Below are 19,383 nucleotides of genomic sequence, written 5' to 3'. Positions count from 1 at the left end.
CTAGCATGAAATTACATTTACATGGACAATTGCTAATAAGTAAAAGCATCCATTTGTAATCTAGGGGAAAGGACGGCCCAACTGTGCTTGTTTTGAAGGGGGGGGAATGTTTACACACATCATTCTAGCCTTCAGATATTTATGAAGACTCCGGGGGAAATCAAAATGTTAACAAGACTGCAATCTCATGTGCCCCATCGAAATCAGCGGAGGACAAAATATTTCTGAGTAAGCATGTTCAGAACAGGAGAGCAAATCTGAAAAACAGAACAAGTTGAGCAGCATCTCATCTCACTAGCCCAGAACTCCAGCTATAGTTTTACATCTTTGCCCTATAAGATCTTTTTTTGCCTCTGCAATAAATATAAGAGAATCGAGAAAACTCGATGTGCTCTGCACAAAACCAAACAACCTTTATTCCCTTGGGGCACTGCTTGATCACTCTTGGTTTCAGGTATAGTACAGAGGGGTGGGTGGGTGTGTTTCAACTCCCTGCATATTTCTAGAAATGCCCAAATTGCTAAAAATGAAAAAGGCAGCCAAATCAGCTTTTCTCTCTTTTTTCTTTTGCCTTAAGGAACCCGTTTTTCTTTTGTTACAGAAAGCCAGGCATGCTGAAGGATGGGTAATCACCTGTAACTTATGCATCTTGTCCGCGCTGATAGAGACTCTTTAAATGGATGCCTCTGCAAGCATCACACCACTGAAGAGCTTGAAAATATCCTATGGCCGATCTAACCCAGTGTCCTGTCCCTGATAGTGGTCAGCATTGGCTTTTGAAGATGAAGTGAAAAACTGCACAGTGAATTGCAAAGCAACGATTCAAGTGCGTGCTCTTCAAATGTTACGAAATCAGCTATGCGGATAGACGGCTCATCCATACATTTAAAGTGGACAGTAAACTTCCTGTACCTCCTTTAATTCTTCATTGTCCATATGGCTTTCTCCTTAAAATCACTGCATTCCCACATTTCCCCCTCCCTCCAGATTTTCTCGTACCCTCTCCTTTTCAGAGTATCCCTGGTATGATACAAGCATGGCTGAGTGAAGGGAGCATGTGTGAAGGCTGTGGTTTGGCAAGGACAATAGAGAATCAAGGGAGGGACAGGAACCCTACTGTCCACTTTGAACAGTACTATGAAGTGCATGAGGAGGAAGATGCACATAGTAAGCAGTTCTATACCATGTGGCAGGGGGAGCCTTCAGTTGCTGTCAGACTATAACACCCATCACCCCTGACCATTGGTCATTCTGACTGGGGCTGATGGGAATAGTCAACCAAAACATCTAGGGGTTACTATGTCAACTCCCTCTGCTTTACAGCTTGGCCAAGGGCAACTCTCCATGGGGAAACCATTTTCAACAGCATTCCCCTGGTGACTGCTCTGATAAATTAGCTGTATGTAGTTGACATATTTTGAAGAGGCAGTGATGGGAGAAGATGCACAAGTGAGATGTGTTGCCTCTTGCTGCACTTACTATTTGGAAGGTGTGAATCTTGGGTGCTCAGATAGCTTGTGCTCCCCCCCCCCCACACACTTTGTATTTTGCAGAAAGTAACACAGTAAAAACTTACTTTAAAGGTAAAGGGACCCCTGACCATTAGGTCCAGTCGTGACCAACTCTGGGGTTGCGGCGCTCATCTCGCTTTATTGGCCGAGGGAGCCGGTGTACAGCTTCCGGGTCATGTGGCCAGCATGACTAAGCCGCTTCTGGCGAACCAGAGCAGCGCACGGAAACGCCATTTACCTTCCCGCCGGAGCAGTACCTATTTATCTACTTGCACTTTGACGTGCTTTTGAACTGCTAGGTTGGCAGGAGCAGGGACCGAGCAACGGGAGCTCACCCTGTTGTGGGGATTCGAACCGCCGACCTTCTGAATGGCATGTTCTAGGCTCTGTGGTTTAACCCACAGCGCCAGTGTGGTAAAAAGCCCATCTCATGCACATTCATTCCCATTGTGCATTTATTTTATTTAGCTGACACCCACAAATTATAGTTGAAAGAGGCCAAACAAACGCCACCCTGGGCATCAGTGGCGACTAGTGGCAGGGATACATTGGAAACTAGCTTTCATAAACAGCCATGTAAAGGCCCCCATTTCTAATTATCATTCCTGTGGTGGGAAATAAATGTGAAGAAGATATATACATACAATAAAAGTAAAGGCAACATAAAAATTGAATGGACTGATGAGTCCATCTTCAATAAGTTGGCTCCCATTGGCATATTTTAATGGAAGATATAATAAAAGCTCAGGTAGATACAGGTTTGAAGCATATCAACCATTATTTTCGATATGTCGCTTTCCCCCAAGAAAATATTCATTTTATGTGTTTATAATAGATATATTGAAATGTGTGACTTTGGGGGGGAAATAAAAATAAACACTAGATAACTAGGCTAGCTACAAGATGGCCTTATTCACACCAGTAACCTAGAAGCATTTGAACGGCAGGGGGAGATCAGGCATCACAAACTGGGGATTAGCCGCCCCACCCTGCTGCTGTTTTAAATAAGCCATCAATATAACTGGAATTTACTTCCAAGTAAATAGTCTTAGGATCACAACCTCAGACGTTTCGTACTAGCAAAGAAGTTTTTACGGTATAGTATGGTATAGTACGTTGATTAGTGCAGGAGTTAAGAATGCTATCTTAGAATTCCAATTCTGATTCACAAGTTTTATTCCAGTGGAGTGATGGGTCCTGCCATACCCCAGGGATGGGGAACCATTGTCCCTCCAGATGCTACTGGATTTTCAACACCCATCAACTCCAGCCAGCATAGCTGCCATTGATGAGGATGCAGTAGTGAGGAATGATGGGTCCCACAACATCTGGAGGACTGCTGAGTTTCTATCCCTGCTATACACAAAAACAAGATGTTGAGTGCCATTGATTGCAAGCCTGTGCTTAAGATAACCACCATACAGGATTGACCTGACAATAAATTTTTCTGCCTGAAGCAAACAAGAGTGTGCATCCCCTCCTGCCACTTTCATGTACAGTGCTACCTCGGGTTACAGACGCTTCAGGTTACAGACTCCGCTAACCCAGAAACTTTGCTTCAGGATGAGAACAGAAATTTTGCTCTGGCGGCGCAGCAGCAGCAGGAGGCCTCATTAGCTAAAGTGGTGCTTCAGGTTAAGAACAGTTTCAGGTTAAGAACGGACCTCCAGAACGAATTAAGTTCTTAACCTGAGGTAACACTGTACTTAAGTCAAGTGGACTGGCAGGAGAAACTTACTTTAATCCTGATTACAGGACAGTGTCCTCCACCATTCCTGAGGTCTACAAGCTAGCTTTGGGGCACAGAACAGCACCTGTAATACACACAGCTCTGTTCTCCAACACCTCACAACTACCAGCCAGCATCTGCTGCCAGAGTCAACGATCTCACTCTGCTTAATGGTAGAGCTGGTTCTTCTACTGGATGGAGATGCAGAATAGCTGCATCATTAAAAGTTATATTAAAAGACATTTAAAACTTACATCTCATTATGCCAATAGCTGCCTACCTGCTAAAATCCTTTCTACCAGTACTGATGACACAGCCGTGTGTTCATATTGTAGTCATTTTAATTGTAAGAAAAATCCGTATTGAATATAAAATCTGCCACAGATCACTATTCAATCACTCAGACTGCAATCCTCAATACAGTGTTGCACCAAAATCCCCACTAACTTGCAAATAAATATGCACTGCCAAACTCTGGCATCCTTTGCTCCTGGAATGTACACTGAAAACATCACCACCTATTCCCTACCTTATCTTTGAAATCTTATTCTGTGTTTGCCTATCTGGCACTGGAGTCAATATCCATGACAACATTATTAATGAGGTTCTTATCCTGCCGCTCCTCTTCCTAGATCTCTTGCCATTTAAGCAGCATGCTTAAAAAATTAGTTCACTGATAAGAATGAAACTTCAGATGAATTGTGGGCAAAGCCCTTAACACCCATGTGGGATCATAATAATGCCCTACGTCAAAGGACACCTTCCCACAACAAGAGTCACTGACAAGACAGAGGCTGAAGTTGTTCTGGGAAGGACTGTGCAACCATGACTGGACTGACTGAATGAATGACATTGCCTTAGCTTCATTGAGTGGGAACTGCTACTTATCAACACTCAAAATGCTAGCTAGAGCTGCTGGTTATAAAATAACATAACAAAACCCTATTCTTTCCCTTCCAAATGAGACTGTTGTATCATTTGGTGTGGAGAAAGTGTCTTGGCTCACATACTACATAGGAGTTAGATAGGAAAGGGGCATCTGTGGCCCTCCAGGTGTTGGGCTATAGTTCCTATGAGTCTCAGCCATCATCCCTCATCTCCATGCTGGTTGGGATTGATAGGAACTATAGTCCAATAACATCTGGAGGGCCACAGGTTGTGGTTCAGAAACACCTGCAGAGCCACATGTTTCCTTCCCCTGAGTTTAGAGGTGCCTGTGACATCGCTGCAAGTCACTTTCCACTATATATGTTATTTTGAATAATCATTTGAAAACAATTTTCTTCCATTTTGTTAATTTGCATTAGAAATTGAACATCACCATCTTCAGCACACAACTCTTTCGGTTGTTGTTTTAAGGTTCTCTCCCCCTATAACCAAACTTTTCTTTTGTAGGGGATTGCATTCTCTTTCGTTACATGAAGATTTAGCTGTGTGGTCAACAGCTAGCACTGATTCAGGAGTATCAGAAAGCTGACATTGCCACCAAGGGAAAAACCCTCCTTTTTAAAGTGCCAACTAACATCTGCTCTAACATGGACTCTTAAAGTAAAAAATAAATAAATAAAAGTTGTCATGTTTTTAGTGAGATTTAATGAGGCTTCTGAGCAATCCTGGGTATCTTTCCCAAAGAAAGAAAGACAGGATAGTAAAGTTTTCATAAACAATTAAATGAAAATATGGAAGTCATATGGAAATATGTCAGACTATGTGACCAAAGCCACACTTTGGAATCTTGAACCTTAATCCAAATTGTTGGGGACCAAAATGTCCCCCCACTTTTCATTGTGCAACTCACATGTAGACCTACAGGTCACAAATTTCATAAATGTCATACATATTTCAGCCAGTTCCCACTTACTGTTTTCCTCAAAAACAGAATGCACTCTGTGGAATACAGTGTGACACCACTGGAAGTTTGATACTGTACCTGACTTAAATGATAAAGATGCATATATATATGCTGCATCCATTTTATTCCTATTTGTGAGTGAATCCCGCACATCCCCAGTGCTTTGCATGAAATCTAGTTAGCCTTGTTTGCAAGTATTAATGTCACCCCAAGAGAAGACTGAAAGTAAGAAGTGTTTACCAGAACAATCTCTGGTAAACCATGGCCTGATCTATAGAAGTGGAAGATGCATGCAATAAATCTTACTGATTCAATTTCAGCTCTGGGTCAAGGAGGCTGGAATTCTTGACATACTTTCCTGTGAGTAATCCCCACTGAACACAGTGAGACTAATTTCTGAGTAAGCATTGGAATGCACCACTAATTAGATCTATTTAGTGCTGCTGCTGCTTCCAATAAATTAGTTCTGCAATTATTATTATTTTTTTAAGGATAATCCTGCTTCCCAGAAATACTGTACTCCAAAATCAGTTTTCCCCAAAAGCAGTAAAGTTGACAGGCATGTGCTGGGTAAAATCACTGCATTCTCCATTTGTGGAGCACTGTAGTCCTGACTGGGTGAGTTGAATTGTGGAAAATTGATGTAAATATGGTTTTGCCTTGAGTTGGACTCAGTTGGCCCTTTGGATTCCTTTCTTCTATGGTTTGCAGTATATTGTGAAGTTACTATGGCACTATGTTGGCAGAATCAATAAGCAGATAAGGAAGTCTAAATGAAGGTGTGAAAAGTTGGTGTAATTGCAGAATTCATTTTTACTACAAACATTTACAATAGAGACATACTTGAGAATACTCATTGCTCTGTATTTTAAGGCAGAATGGTCAGATATACAGATTTGAGTGTACAGAATGGTCATATATACAGATTTGAAGGGAAAGCATACTCTAACTTACCTAATAAAAGTTTGTTTTTATCTCTACAATCCGGTGTGTTCCATGGATTGTTACACGAAGCCCAAGGTAACACTTGTACAAGGGATGCAAAAAGGTAGAAAAGTGTGTAGCACAATATAATATTATAATATATGGCTATTAGGACAGAGATAATCAGCATAGCAATGCCACAGCCTGAAAAAAAGAGAGGATCAAGGATCAGGGAGGATCACAATTTAAACTACTAAAAATACATAGGCTTGTATCCAACTAGTTCATACACGGAGTAGAGCGAAAGAAATTAATGGACCTAAACTTGCCACATCCCATAATTTGTATGGGTTTACTCTGAGTAGGGCTAACATCGAATATAATCCAGAGTGAACTAAAGGATAACATTGAGGCTGCCTAGTCATATACAACATGAACACATTTTAGTTTAAATAGCATCTTATTTTTCAGGCGTTTTCTATTACTGAAAATAGTTCAACACGCCATGCAGCTCAATCCTATCTATTTTTAAGTCCCACTGAATTCAGCTTGGCTTTCTCCCAAGTAAATGCTGTGCTGGAATGTAATTCATAGTGGTTAACAGAATATTTTTGTCTTGGCACAAAATCCATCTAGGGCTGCCATATAAGAGGGCAGTGGAGCTGTCACCCCATTCTTGAAGACCACATGTGATTTATTACTCTATGGGATCTAAATTTAAAGGATCAAAAATAAATGCTTTCTACATTAATATCAGCACTCTTGCTTCTACAAAAATAATATTTCCATTATCTTGATTGATCTTGGATTGATCTTGATGTTCCAAAGTAATATCTAATTCTGCATCATGGGATTATAATAAGCTGTTACTTAGTTCTTTGCCTTGCTGGATTGTATAATGCTTTGATTATTCAATAAAGTCTCTTTTTAATGCTTTTAGAATACACTGTTTTGTTGCAATTCCCTAAGAGTGTCAGAAAAGCCTGCTGGCTCAAGCCAATGACCCATCTAGCTCAGAATCCTCTTTTCACAGGGGACAATCAGGGGACAACCTACAAGCAGGACTTGTACACCAGAGCACTCCATCCTGCATTTTCCAGCAACTGGTATTCAGGAAAAACATACTGCCTCTGACCATGGAAGCAGAGCAGAGCCATCGGGCAAGTAACCATCGATAGCCTAATGCCCTCCACCAATTTGTCCAATTATCTTTCAAAGCTTCTTCTCATTTCATGTCAGTACATTTGTCACCACCACATCAGCCAACATGAACCTTGAAACAGCTCTCCCCAGTGCTGCCTATACAAGGGAAGTGGGAAAGTACCATGCGGCATGGTATGTGTGAGATATTTAGCACTGAAGGGAAGTGCTATTTTCTTATGAGACGTACGTGACACCATAAAAGTGATGCAGCCGTGGAATGCTCTCCTCCTGCTGGGAAGTGCAGCATGGATCCACTAAAGCAGAAAAGTGCTGCATTACTACTACATCAGTCATTGCAAGGTCACCTCAAGGTCAAAGTCAGACTGCAGCGCATCAGCCACTGTTCTCATAGCAGTGCCACACAGAGGAGAGCCCATGCTATCTCTCTTGCATTGAACTGAAGGAAAACCATGATCTCCGAGTTAAAAAGACACACACACACACACACAAAGACACACACACACACACCATGCACACAAAATGCCACAGGACAAGGCATTGTTTCTGCTCAGCTCACCTTGTAAGGCAGGGATGGCTTTCCAAACAGACACAGGTCCCTGACTAGCAAACTGCCCCAGAGAAACCTCCAGGAAGAAGATGGGGATCCCAGCCAGAGCCAACATTGTCAAATAGGGAATAAGAAATGCACCTAATGGAAGAAGAGAATACAGATCTCAGGGACAGCATAGGTGGGAAAGGGCACAGCCCTGACATTTTGTAGCTGTTCTGTTTTGTGCACTGCAAAAGCACTTTACGACCCTCCCCCCCCCAAAACCCCTGCAGAGCAATACCAAACTTTTTGAAACTAATGTATTTCCTGTTTAGAAACCCTTCGCAGAGATGCTTTGTCGGCAGAAAGCAGGGCTCTCTCCCTTGGGAAAGCTTTGCATGTTGGTCAGATTGGCAGAAGGTATTTTCATGCCCCATAAAACCCACAGTTATAATTACCAGGGCATATTAAAACAAAATTAGGCTGATCCTAACAATCCTTATTTTGAAGGTAAAGAAAGCAGGCTAAAGAAAACACATTGGTGGCCACTCCTAATATCTACCCAGAAGCAGCCCCACTGAACTCTGTACGGGTTACTAAGACTGCATCCACGAGACTTCCAGTTCAAGGGGCAATCCTGTGTATACAGATGGTTGTCAACCCTATTAGATTTAGTGGAACTTAATTTCCTGGCAAATACGTGCCAGATCTCAGCCTGTGCAGGGCTGTTCCCCCTTCTAGCCACCTCGACAAAACCTGCCTTGTTCAGTTCAACCGCTCCTGACCCGCCTTCTCCTTGGGGCATATTATGGATTTGCTTCTGCACCGTGTCAAACAAGGCTGACTGTTCGGAGTGGAAATGGCTGCCAGACTTGCTGCAGGTGGTGCAGCTAATTCAATTACTACTCATAATTTCTCTCATCATCACCTACAACTGCGTCTCAGGGCTTCCTGGAGTGTGTCCTGGAGAGGAAAGTCAGCGTTGTTTTTAAGAGGGGCGGGTGAGGGGGTGGGGATTGCGCTGGAAACAGCCGGCTCCTAATTTCAAATTTTAAAATAAATCACGTTGGGATGGCATTTATGCATTTGACAATGAAGTCTTCCAAGCAACTGTGTTCGTTACTTGTATAAAATATAGCCCGCAGCCGCTGCTGTGGTGTGGTAGACTCACATTAGGAGGGAAGCTCAGCAAACTTGGACTCCCCACGCTGAGACTGCTGTTCAGAATTCTGTTGTGAAGTCGAAATCAGGAGAGCTTTGCAATGATGTCAAAAAGACAAATAATTTGCGCTGGACCAGGGACTGCGGTGGACCAGGGACTGCGCCTGCGCAAACTTGAGACGCAGCTCCTTAATCTGCCTGTTCTGTTACCCATATTTGGGAGAGATCCTCAATGAACTCGATAGGCTATATTTCTGGGTATACTGGCTTCGGATTAGGTACAATAAGTGCGTCTGTGTGGTTTCTTTCGATCCCACTGAATTGGGAGTAAATTTACTGAGATCCTGAATTGGGAGTAAATTTACTGAGCCCTAACCCGAATTCAGCAACAGTTTGGCTAAATGGCATGTTGGGTAAATCACGTGTGTGGAATAATGATGATTGATTGATTAATATATATATCGGGTATTGATAAAAAATACACCCTGGAAACCTTGAGGTTTAGAATAACCAGAGTCGAGTCCCCCCCCCCCACCGTTTGAAATTGAATCATAATAAACAACCACTTCTTGTAGATTCTGAGACAACCACATGTTTTTGTTTTATGTGAAGTTGAAAGTTTTCTCCAAAACTGCAAAATCCTGTGATTTCACTCAAAACAACAGAAAAAGCTCAGCGGGTGGAGCATCTGCTTCGTATGCAGAGGTCCCACGTTCACGCCTCGGCATCTCCAGGTGGGGCTGGGAGGAAACCCCGCCTGAAATCCTGGGTTGCTGCTGCCAGTCAGTGTAGACAATACTGAGTTAGATGGGCCAATGGTTTAGACTCAGTATGTGGCAGCTTCCTATCTTCCTAAGAAAGGTGACTTTTGTGGTGTTGGGTGTACTGACTACATGAATGACAATGGGTAAGCTAAACAGTGATAGGGGGCTATATATACATAGAGACATACAAACGAGAAAAATATGTTAACATGCAGCGTTCAGCAGAAGGTGAGGAATTGCCGTTTAGGCTTAGTCCAATTAATCAGAGCGGGGAAAATATATGCACTTTTTCGCTCATGAAATTCTAATATCTGTAAGGCTGGTCTTGTTTTCTCTGTATGTAATATACGGGTTGGAAAGGAAATCGCCAAACTCCTATAGTAATTAAAGCAACGTCGAGATTCATGGCAATAATGCACTATGAGAAAGCCGGGATGTTTTAAATGCACATTCTACTATTTTCGTTTGTGATTGTGAGAGGTATGTTACATCTCTTTCGTTTCTGAACGGGGGTGGGGATCATTTTGTTTTAGGCATTGTCTAATTCTAATAAATGAAAATATTTTTATCTTTGTGGTTTCCCAGTTTGGATGTTGCCCCCCCCCCCCCTTTACTGTAGTCAAAACTGGTGGGGAAAAATTTCCAAAATAGGGGTTTTTTCCCCCATAAAGCAAGAAGGTTCGGTGGACGGGACTGGTAAAAATTCTCACGCAGTTTTTCAGAGCTTGATTGCCGTATCAATTATATTTTGTTTTATTTTTCAGAGAGGTCGGTAGAAAGCTTTACTGTCTCTTCACTTTCCAGACTCTAGTTCCTAATCCGTTGCCTGTTTATTTTGAAGTTCCCAAAAGAAGGAAGAAAAGCTGTTTGGGGGGGGGGACAATTTGGAGGGAACAAATAGTCGGAAGGGAAAGGGCTAAGGCAGCAGACACTTCTCCGCCCCCTCCGCTCAATTGGCAGCCTCCCCTTGATGCATTTCAGTTTAAAGGGGGCTTCGGGAGACCTTGCACCTAAAGCGTGCAGTTTGGGCCCCAAAGGGTCCCATTAGTTCAAGAGGGCTGATTTCTTAATGACTGCGTCGAATTGCAACCATGATCATCTGCATGCAGACTCTTTCCGAAGGATTTGCTGCGAAAATCTGCTCTCGCTTGATTTGCTCTTTGAAATGATTGCCTCGCTCCCTTTACTTCGAGGTAGTCACCCCGAAACATTTGGAAGAATAAAAGATCTCCAACGCTTGTTTGCTCAGAAGCAAGTCTCGCTGACCTCAGCTGGGTGCACAGCTGGAAGATCGTAGCCGATCCTAAGCATGCATATTTGGAAGCAGATGACATCGTTTCAAAAGAGATCCATCCAGCACTCCTTCAGTCCTTTTATGTTTTGTTTATGTATACTGTACAGTCTATTAGGTTTCGCCAAGGTCAGTTTCAGCAGTGGCGGAGCTTCACTGCAGACCTTAAACCAAACGATTTGCTTTTAACTGATAACATAGAATCGCACACTTGTCGTCCGCATCGGGTGGAATAAAGACCTTACTCCGGGTCACTAATGCGGATTAGAATTTACTTCACCCGCAAGTATGCCTTGAAGTCTATTTTGTTCATTCTTCACGCAATGCAGATTATAGGATAGGGGCGTGATATGGGGTGCTTAATGGGTACTTCTAACATAAGGTGAAGTAACCTTTCCTATGAACACCAAGATCAATAGATAATCACGCTTTGAAACCCAGGGGCATCGATTTCTCTGGCTGCCCCGGTTTTCTAGAACAGGGCTTGCGGGTTTCCGACGATGGACAGCTTCTGACCCCGCCCCCTGCCCCGCCCCTTCCCCCCTCGCCATCAGCAGCACCCACCCCTTTGCTTCTAAGGCACTGGCTGAAAGCCCGATCCAGAAACCAGAGGGAGTGGGGAACTCGAATTTAAGCTGACTGAGGAAGCAGTTTACGTTCAAGCTCAGCGCTCCGTTTAACCCGGCTGGTGGATCAAAGGCCCCAGCGTTACCCCTTTCTGAGCTGCAGGGTGTAAAAAGAGAGGAAAATCCATACCTCCCCCATTCTTAAAGGCCAGGTACGGGAACCTCCAGACATTGCCCAGCCCTACTGCATAACCCACCATGGAGAGGATGAAGTCCAGCTTGCTAGACCAGTTTCCCCGGGCTTTATTTTCGTCCCCTTCATCCTCCTCCTCCGGCTGGAGGGAGACAGAAACAGAAACACAATTACATCGACGCGATAGCACACAACGAGTTCAGAAGCGGAAATGTCTGAGCTGCCATCCCTAGGCAAACTGCACCGCTGTAGTTGCAGTAGTAATTGGTTTTATATTTATATACATAATAATAGATTGTTATTATTATTATTATTATTCATCAGTCCATACAATAAACACAAGAAAAATAGCAAGAAAATACAGTGGTCTTGAGTTTAGGGGACCCTTGAGAGCTACAGTTCAGGGAAGTTTTTAATATGTGACATTTTAGTGTATTTTTCATCTTTGTTGGAAGCCGCCCAGAGTGGCTGGGGAAACCCAGCCAGATGGGCGGGGTACAAATAATAAATTATTATTATTATTACTACAGCATTTAATCGTGGCGTGGGGAAAGAATGAACTGAAAATGTCCTCTAGGTCTAGGAAAGGTAGAGGTGATTCACTCACACAGGTCCTTCGCTGGGAATCTTAGGACTCGCTGATCTGCAGTTGGCTCTGTCACAAAACAAGAGAAAGCCCCAGGCACTTTTAAGTCCCATTGGCAGAGTTATGTATGTGTTTAAATCCCTCCTTGTTGAAATCGACGAGAGTTTAATAGACGTGACTTCTGATCATGTCCTCCTCCGAGTTTGAGGTCATAAGATGATCCCTGGCCAGCTTCCCTGCCTGCCCCCCCCCCCACGTGTGAATGTGGAAGGCAAACTCCAGTGGCATTTGGAGCAAGCATGCCCTGGGCAGGAATGGGAAGAAGATTAGAACAAAAGCGGAAAAACCTGACAGTGCCTAAGGCGAGACCGAGTTGCGCCGAGGGTCCCACTTCAAGGCTTCATGTGGCTGAGTTAAGCAGTAAGCGATTGGGAGAGGCGAGCTGGCGCCCTAATGACTCGCGCACAGCGCTTTGGGGAACATTTGCCCGGGGCGCGTGAACTGTCCCCCTGGTCGTTTGCCATCCCTCAACCCCCAGTTACCACACGGTCCATTCTCCCTCCAGTCACTGCTTAGGGAAAGAAGAGCAGCGAGGCGGGATGGGGCTGTGTGTGTGTGTGTGTGTGTGTGCGAGAGAGAGAGAGAGAGAGAGAGAGAGAGAGAGAGGCGCTTGAACTTACTGAAGAGCTAAAGAAAGCGGGGAAAGAGGCCTGTGGCGATGAGAAGCGCCGCTTTGGAGCTGGGTTGGAGCCACAAAGCGTCAGTCATATACAGCCACACAGCTTCAGTCATATACGCTTCGGTGGAGGGGCTCGGCCGAGGGGAGGAGGCAAAGCATTTTTCGGGGGGGGAATGTCCTCCTGGAGACCACTTGAAGGCACTGGCGACGCTACCAACTCGGGGCTTGGTGAACCTGAACGGGAGCGCGCGAGGTGATGGAAGTTCAGCCTAAGTAAACTCGCCACACACGCGCGGGCGCTCGCGCCGCTGGGGAGGGTCCTGAAGTCCCAAGAAAAGTCTGTCCTGAGGAGAAGGAGGAGGAGATTCAGGCTTCCTCAGCTTCGCTGGGATACAGCAGCAACCGCGTCATGACGCACGACCTGCGCGCTGGCCTTTGGTTCGACCCGCCAGGGCTGAGTGGCCGCCATTGTCTTCTTCCAGGCCTAGGCCGCCCCAGGGCCTTGGATGTCCCCTGTCCGCAAGGCACAGTCCCTCTGTCACTGAAGGGCTGAAAGTTTCCCTTTCTGGACGAATAGGCAACTCCTAAGGGCCGAGGCGAGGGATCTTCGCCCCCGTTAAATATGGGGGGGGGCGCTGCTTCCCTAAGTTGAGGGGCATTTGCCATTCAAATACTGTGCGCGCACCGTGTCATATGATCGATGATGTGGGGCCGGTCCTAATCCTTCCTCGCCAATATTTTGTTCAAATTGGCGCCCTTGAGCCCAGCGGTTCATCGGGACTGCGGGGAGAAAGGAGGAAGGTTCTCTTCCCCACGGACCCGATCCTGCTCCCTCCGGCGAACACAACACCCGCGCGCGGCTTGGCAGATACAGTGTGATCAAGCGGTGCGCCGATTGTCGAAATCAAATAATAAAAGTCGCGGCCCTGATATGTAAACTCCGCCGCGACTGAGGGCGAATGAGTCCTTGGCTTGAGGTTAACTGTAGCCGGTGTGGTGTGGTGTAGTGGTTAGAGCAGTGGTTCCCAACCTTTTTTGGCCATGCCCCACCTAAGCACCTCTAAAATCTTGATTGCCCCTCCCATATAATTCTTATTATTCAAAAAGTGAACTCCTATTCACGTGGAGGAAGCCATTAACTTGGTCTAAACATTCTCGAATTGTCCCCCCCCCCTTAAAAATCAAATTGCTCCCCTGTGGAGGATGTGCCCCATGTTGGGAGCCACGGGGTTAGGGCTTCCGGCTTCGATCTGGGAGACTAGGCTTCAAATCCCTGACCTTGGGCCGAACATTATCGCTCCAAACTGACCTCACAGGGTTGCTGTGTGAAGATAAAATGGAGAGAGGACGAAGCAAACACGCCAACTTGAGGTGCTTGGAGGAAAAGCGGAAGATAAATTTAATTTTAAAAGTGTACGAACGCAGTTTCTTTTTTCTTTAGTTGGACACCAGTTTGCATTGTAGGGTGGGCAAAGAGGACACTGTCTCAAACTGTAGATTATCCGGAAACGGGTTAAAAAATGCCCACTTTCTCGTGGGTAGCAGGAATCAAATCGCAAGAATAAACAAAAAATGCACCGCGGGGACTGAATCTTCAGATTTGCTCGCTACTTAGGCAACGTTGTCCACCACATGCAGCTGAGCCCACAAATGAACCATCTCCATCTAAGAATCTGAAGAAGTGTGCATGCACACGAAAGCTCATACCAAGAACTAACTTAGTTGGTCTTTAAGGTGCTACTGGAAGGAATTTTTTTATCATCTCCATCTAACTTAGCGGAATTTCTGAAAAGTAACCCAATGTTGTTCCTCTGAGCACTGACACTTAGATCGTTTTAAATCGTAGTGATGAAACTTAATTGTGCTAAGTGGGCGGATATATCTGTCCTTCACTCGAGAACATGTGATAACGGCATTCTGAAAAGTGAACACCTTTGCGTTTGATAGCTTCTCACGCGAAGCTTCCACCGTAACCTTCAGTGGTTATGATGTACAGTCAAATCCGGTTTTGCAAACCACAATAATGTACATGGCCTTAACTGCACATCTTAAGCCCACGGGGAGCCAACCACATAATCTGATGTCTTTGCACTTGTACTGCTCACGACCAGAAAAGCAGTCAAACGGACACCTTAACCGAGACTATAGATGCGCTGCTCCGGATTGTGTGAATGCGGACGGGAGGGCGCAGCATGCTCTACTCCGCACCAACCCCTTCAGAGCGGAGAAAGACAGCGCTGCCTCTAGCCGTGGACGCCTCTGTTTCTTAGCAGAGGCCACTGTCTTGCCAGGGTACCAGGTGCGCGCTTTCACCAGCCCGGCCCCATTTCTACATCACACCGCAGTGCCCGGGACTTGCTCACTGACCCCGAGTGACGATTGAACTGTCTGAGATGGAGTGATTGATCACAGAGCCCGGGCCCGGTGGGGCTTCGAGCAGAGGGCCTGCTACGGTTGGCTCTTTGCTTGGGTGGTTTTTTGTTGTTCGCTTTGATTGCCTTCCCCGTTTGCTCGACAGGCAAGAGCGCTCCCCAAGGGTCCCTTTTGGACAGCGGCGCTGGGGACGCTCAGAGCCGGGAAGGAAGAGTGAACTTTGGCAAACTGGAGTCGCAGCTACAAATGCTCCTCTGAGGGGGAGGAGGACTCTTCTCGCGCACGTGCCAGAGAAAGAGAAAGAGATCGGGTTAATTAGGTTAATCAGCTATGAATAGCGCTCAGACAAAGCCGTGCAAGGTAATGAGTATTTTTCGATTGGAGGTGGCAGGTCCCGCCGCAGCAAACGACAAGAGGCCAATGGGACTTAATCCTTTTTTGTTATGGTTTCTCTCTGCCAAGCTAGCTAGAGATACATAATCACAGAAGTAGGTGGAAATATGCATACGCCCGTGTGTATTACAATTGTCATTGCCCACCAAAACCTTAAGAATGGGTCGGCTAAGAAATTAATAAATACTCATATTTGTTTGCTTTTGCGTGTCAGTTTCTCTCCCAGACTCAGGCGAATACTGAATGACTTTTTGCGCAGTTGATTGGAAAGAAATATGTGTGCGTTGAACAGGGTAGTTACGCAGTTAGTCTCAGGATGTTTACTCGGAAGTAAGTCCAGCCTGTTCAATAGACTTACTCAGCAACAGGGAAACATTTTAGCCAAGTTCTATTTCGCCTTATAGATCGATTTCCCTTTTCGCGCTCCAGTGTCCAATAATGACCACATTTTATGATCTGTTGGAGGAGATCCACTTCCCTTCTCCTAATTGGCGCCTGAGCCCCAGGAAGGAGAGAGAAGAGTTATTTCAAGTCTTTGTGCTTAAGAGAGAAGAATAACTAGATCATCATTGTCATCATTTCCAGACCCTCGTTTTCCTTCTTTCTACTGCACGCAGGAGGAGGACTATTTTCAAGATCGCTCACTGCCAAGCCTAAATCTGATTTAGTATGCCCGAAGTTTCTATTAGGGATGCATTTTACGTGGAAAGTGGCATTGGTGGACATCCGCCTATGTTCGAACCACTTGTGTTAGATCCGAAAAGACGTGGGGTGGGGAAGACAGAGAGAGACAGACAGAGAGAAAGAGAAGGCAGTAACAGGGGGAAACGACTTACCTCAGTGACCGCACGGCCAGGGAGAACAGACGTGATCCCATCTGTGCCCAAGACCACGGTGCTCTGGCTCATGTTCACCCAAGCGCCCTTGGCATTGTTTTGCTCCAGTGTGCTCTTACCAATACTTTGATTAGCTTCCCCGTCTGTGCTTTGCAACGGGGGGATTTTGCAAGGGGCAATGTGGGCCTGGAGGGTGTTCCCTGCGCTGGGGGCGTTCTTTAGAGGGAAAGGGTCTATAGAGTCTTGCACCGGGGCGAGTTTGCAAATGCCAACTTTGGTCCTCTCGGAATCATTTGCCTTGGCTTCGTCGGGTGGCAAAGTTTTGTTGTCGCTGGAGAGAGCGGTGGCGACTTCGGCCAGCTGGGACGGGACTTGGGAAGGCAGGTTCTGCGGGTGCTCCGTCTCGGGGCTGTTCCTTATCATCCCGGCGCTTTCCAGTGGCCCAGAGGCGGCTGACTCCGGGCTGTTCACCAGCTGTTTGCTCATCTCCTTTTGACTGGCGTAATCCTGAAAGAGCAGAGGCACATTGAAAAGAGTGAAGCAAAAGCGGACCTGCCACAGGACAAGGGGCCCGTCCCTGACATAAAGTGTTTGTATTGTGGTTGCACTGCTAAAGATAATCGCGAAGGCGTCGCAGCAGATCAGGTTTAGGCAGCCCTCCCCTCGCTAATCTTCATACTGTAAGCTAGAACTGCATCGGCGCCCTCAGATTCCAGTATTAGATAGATGCAATATCGCTTCCAGCTCTCTGCTTGCAAACCTCCTTGATTTTCTCATCACGACTGTCGGATGCTCTTTTCTCCTAGCACCATTGTAGAAAGATTCTTTAATTTTACGCCCCATTTCCTTTCTGTCATTCAGCAATGCACACTAGCTTTGGATTGGGGGGGGTCGGCATTCTGCCTTCGATGCAGCTAGCGAGACATAGCGAAACTCAATAATATTGGTTCCTATATTCCCCCAGTAATGATTTTTCTCAATAATTTAGTCTAATGGTAGAAAAAAGAAAAGGTCTGCAAGAAGCGTTAAAGGCACATTATCTATTACAACAAATGCTAAACTGTATTTTCTGAAATTCCAATCCTCAGCATGTTACTCAGAAGTAAATGGGATTTATTTCTCATTCAGCACAGGAAAATCTAGAGGTTTATTTTTTAGGCCGCAATTCTATACTATACTATTACTATACCATACTATACTATACTTGGGAGTAAGTCTCAGTTAACACAAAATGGCTGAGTCGGCATGTATAGTATTGCATTGCTAATATTTAAGACGCCTGTACTGTACCAGTATTAAATATTGGCCACGTTCTTCCAGCCTGTGTTTTAACTTTTTACATCCCTTTTTACATCTCTTAATCCTTTTGAAGGTGTGTGTTATAATAAACAACGGTGCTAACTAAAATCACACAACTTTAGAAAGTCACATTTTGCTGCCCTTAAGAGAATAACCCTTTACGACGCTGAAAAGCAAACACGTAGGCAGTTTCTTGTCTGCATTTGGATTTCAGGGTCGAGAACCCTCAAAACGCGCTTAATTAATAACTGCAGCTGCAGAACTTCAGTAAAGAAAGCAAATTTTACTCTTGCACTGAAATACACCCACATTTTTGCATGTCCTCCCCACTTTTCCTTCCCACTGCCGCTTTAGTATATAGAGGAATGCGGAACGCTCTCTACACAGGAATGTGGACGTTCAGGACCCTGGACAGTGCCAACGCCTCCACTCGTCCCCTCCCCACTGCAGTCGACACTTTCCCAAGTCTAACAGTGCGCTGCTTATGTATGTTCCATTGAGAAGCATCTTCCACTTTGTACAGTGGGGCTCACTTTCAAGGAAGTGTATTCAGGACTGCAGGCTGAACCACATCCCCAAACTTAATTTGCAGCCACTTTTCATTTTAAGAGTAAAATGCAATTCCCCTCCAGCCTAAACATTCCCAAAAGAAACAGAAAAGAGAGGGGGAAACCCAGAGCACCGTCACTTACCATGTCTAAAGTAGCATCAGATAGAACCCGCAGAGGTAAAAACAGCAGCACAGGCAAAATGGGTAGACTGGGTTTTGCTCCGGCAAGACCAAAGCTTTCTATACCTCCGTGGGAAAGACTATGTTTGCGTCAGTGCATAGCAAGGTGCCCTTCGTATGACATTTTCTTGATAATACGAGCTTGATAAATCATTACCCTTGGATTCGGATTTTAAAGGGACAACAAGAAGCCTGCGCGCCGGCTCGCTGTCACTCAGGCAGCGGTTAGGATTACGTGTTCGGTGTGACTCATTGGGGAGGGGGGATATGCTGAATAAGCCAAGCCCAACGAAAGCAGAACTTTCTTGCTGGTAATTAGAAAAAGAACATGTGAGGAACACGTCCTATTGCACCCAAAGCACAAACGCGAGCCGCGAAAGACCTCCCCGCCTCCGCCTCCCTCCTCCGAGCACCGCTCTACGTCTCCTTACGCTTCAAGCCAGAACCTCTGCAATGGACACACCCCATTCCACCACGTCTTTCGACTTTTTTTTTTTTAGACGCTTCAGCCCGTGCGCCTTCTTCTCTCTGCCTTTCAGCTGCAGGCTGGCCACGGCAGCGTTTTGATTTAATGTAACAGATCTTCAGGAAAGGGGAGGAATCTCCCCTCTCCCGGCTTCTGTCCACAAAACGCAACGGGAGACATAACACAGACGAAATCAACCCAAGCAGCTCAGCAATGTGTTAATATCCATCGAGGTCATCTTTAGGGCAGTGGGGTGAAGAGAAAAAGACATGCCGAGCATATTTGATGCGTTTAAAAATGCTTGAGGTTGAGCAGGTAAGGAGGAACTGTTGGATCC

General features: G+C 45.4%; 1 protein-coding gene across 1 annotated transcript in view; it reads right to left on the bottom strand.

Moving 5' to 3' along the window:
- SLC6A5 (solute carrier family 6 member 5) overlaps positions 1 to 18,600 on the bottom strand; it is a 70,318-nt gene extending 51,718 nt beyond the window's left edge. The window contains exons 1-5 of the mRNA XM_082236338.1: positions 18,543 to 18,600; positions 16,561 to 17,058; positions 11,682 to 11,826; positions 7,737 to 7,868; positions 6,047 to 6,220 (exon numbers count right to left, since the gene is read on the bottom strand). Of these exons, the coding sequence (XP_082092464.1) occupies positions 6,047 to 6,220; positions 7,737 to 7,868; positions 11,682 to 11,826; positions 16,561 to 17,058; positions 18,543 to 18,545 (952 nt within the window). The 5' untranslated portion in view covers positions 18,546 to 18,600. The remainder of the gene's footprint in view (positions 1 to 6,046; positions 6,221 to 7,736; positions 7,869 to 11,681; positions 11,827 to 16,560; positions 17,059 to 18,542) is intronic.
- Between the last annotated feature and the right edge of the window lie 783 nt (positions 18,601 to 19,383).

The sequence above is a fragment of the Podarcis vaucheri genome, assembly GCF_965113315.1.
Source record: "Podarcis vaucheri genome assembly, chromosome: 1".
In the NCBI taxonomy this organism is placed as follows: Eukaryota; Metazoa; Chordata; class Lepidosauria; order Squamata; family Lacertidae; genus Podarcis; species Podarcis vaucheri.
Note: the sequence above shows the minus strand (reverse complement) of the source record. Positions and strands in the feature narration are given on the sequence as shown.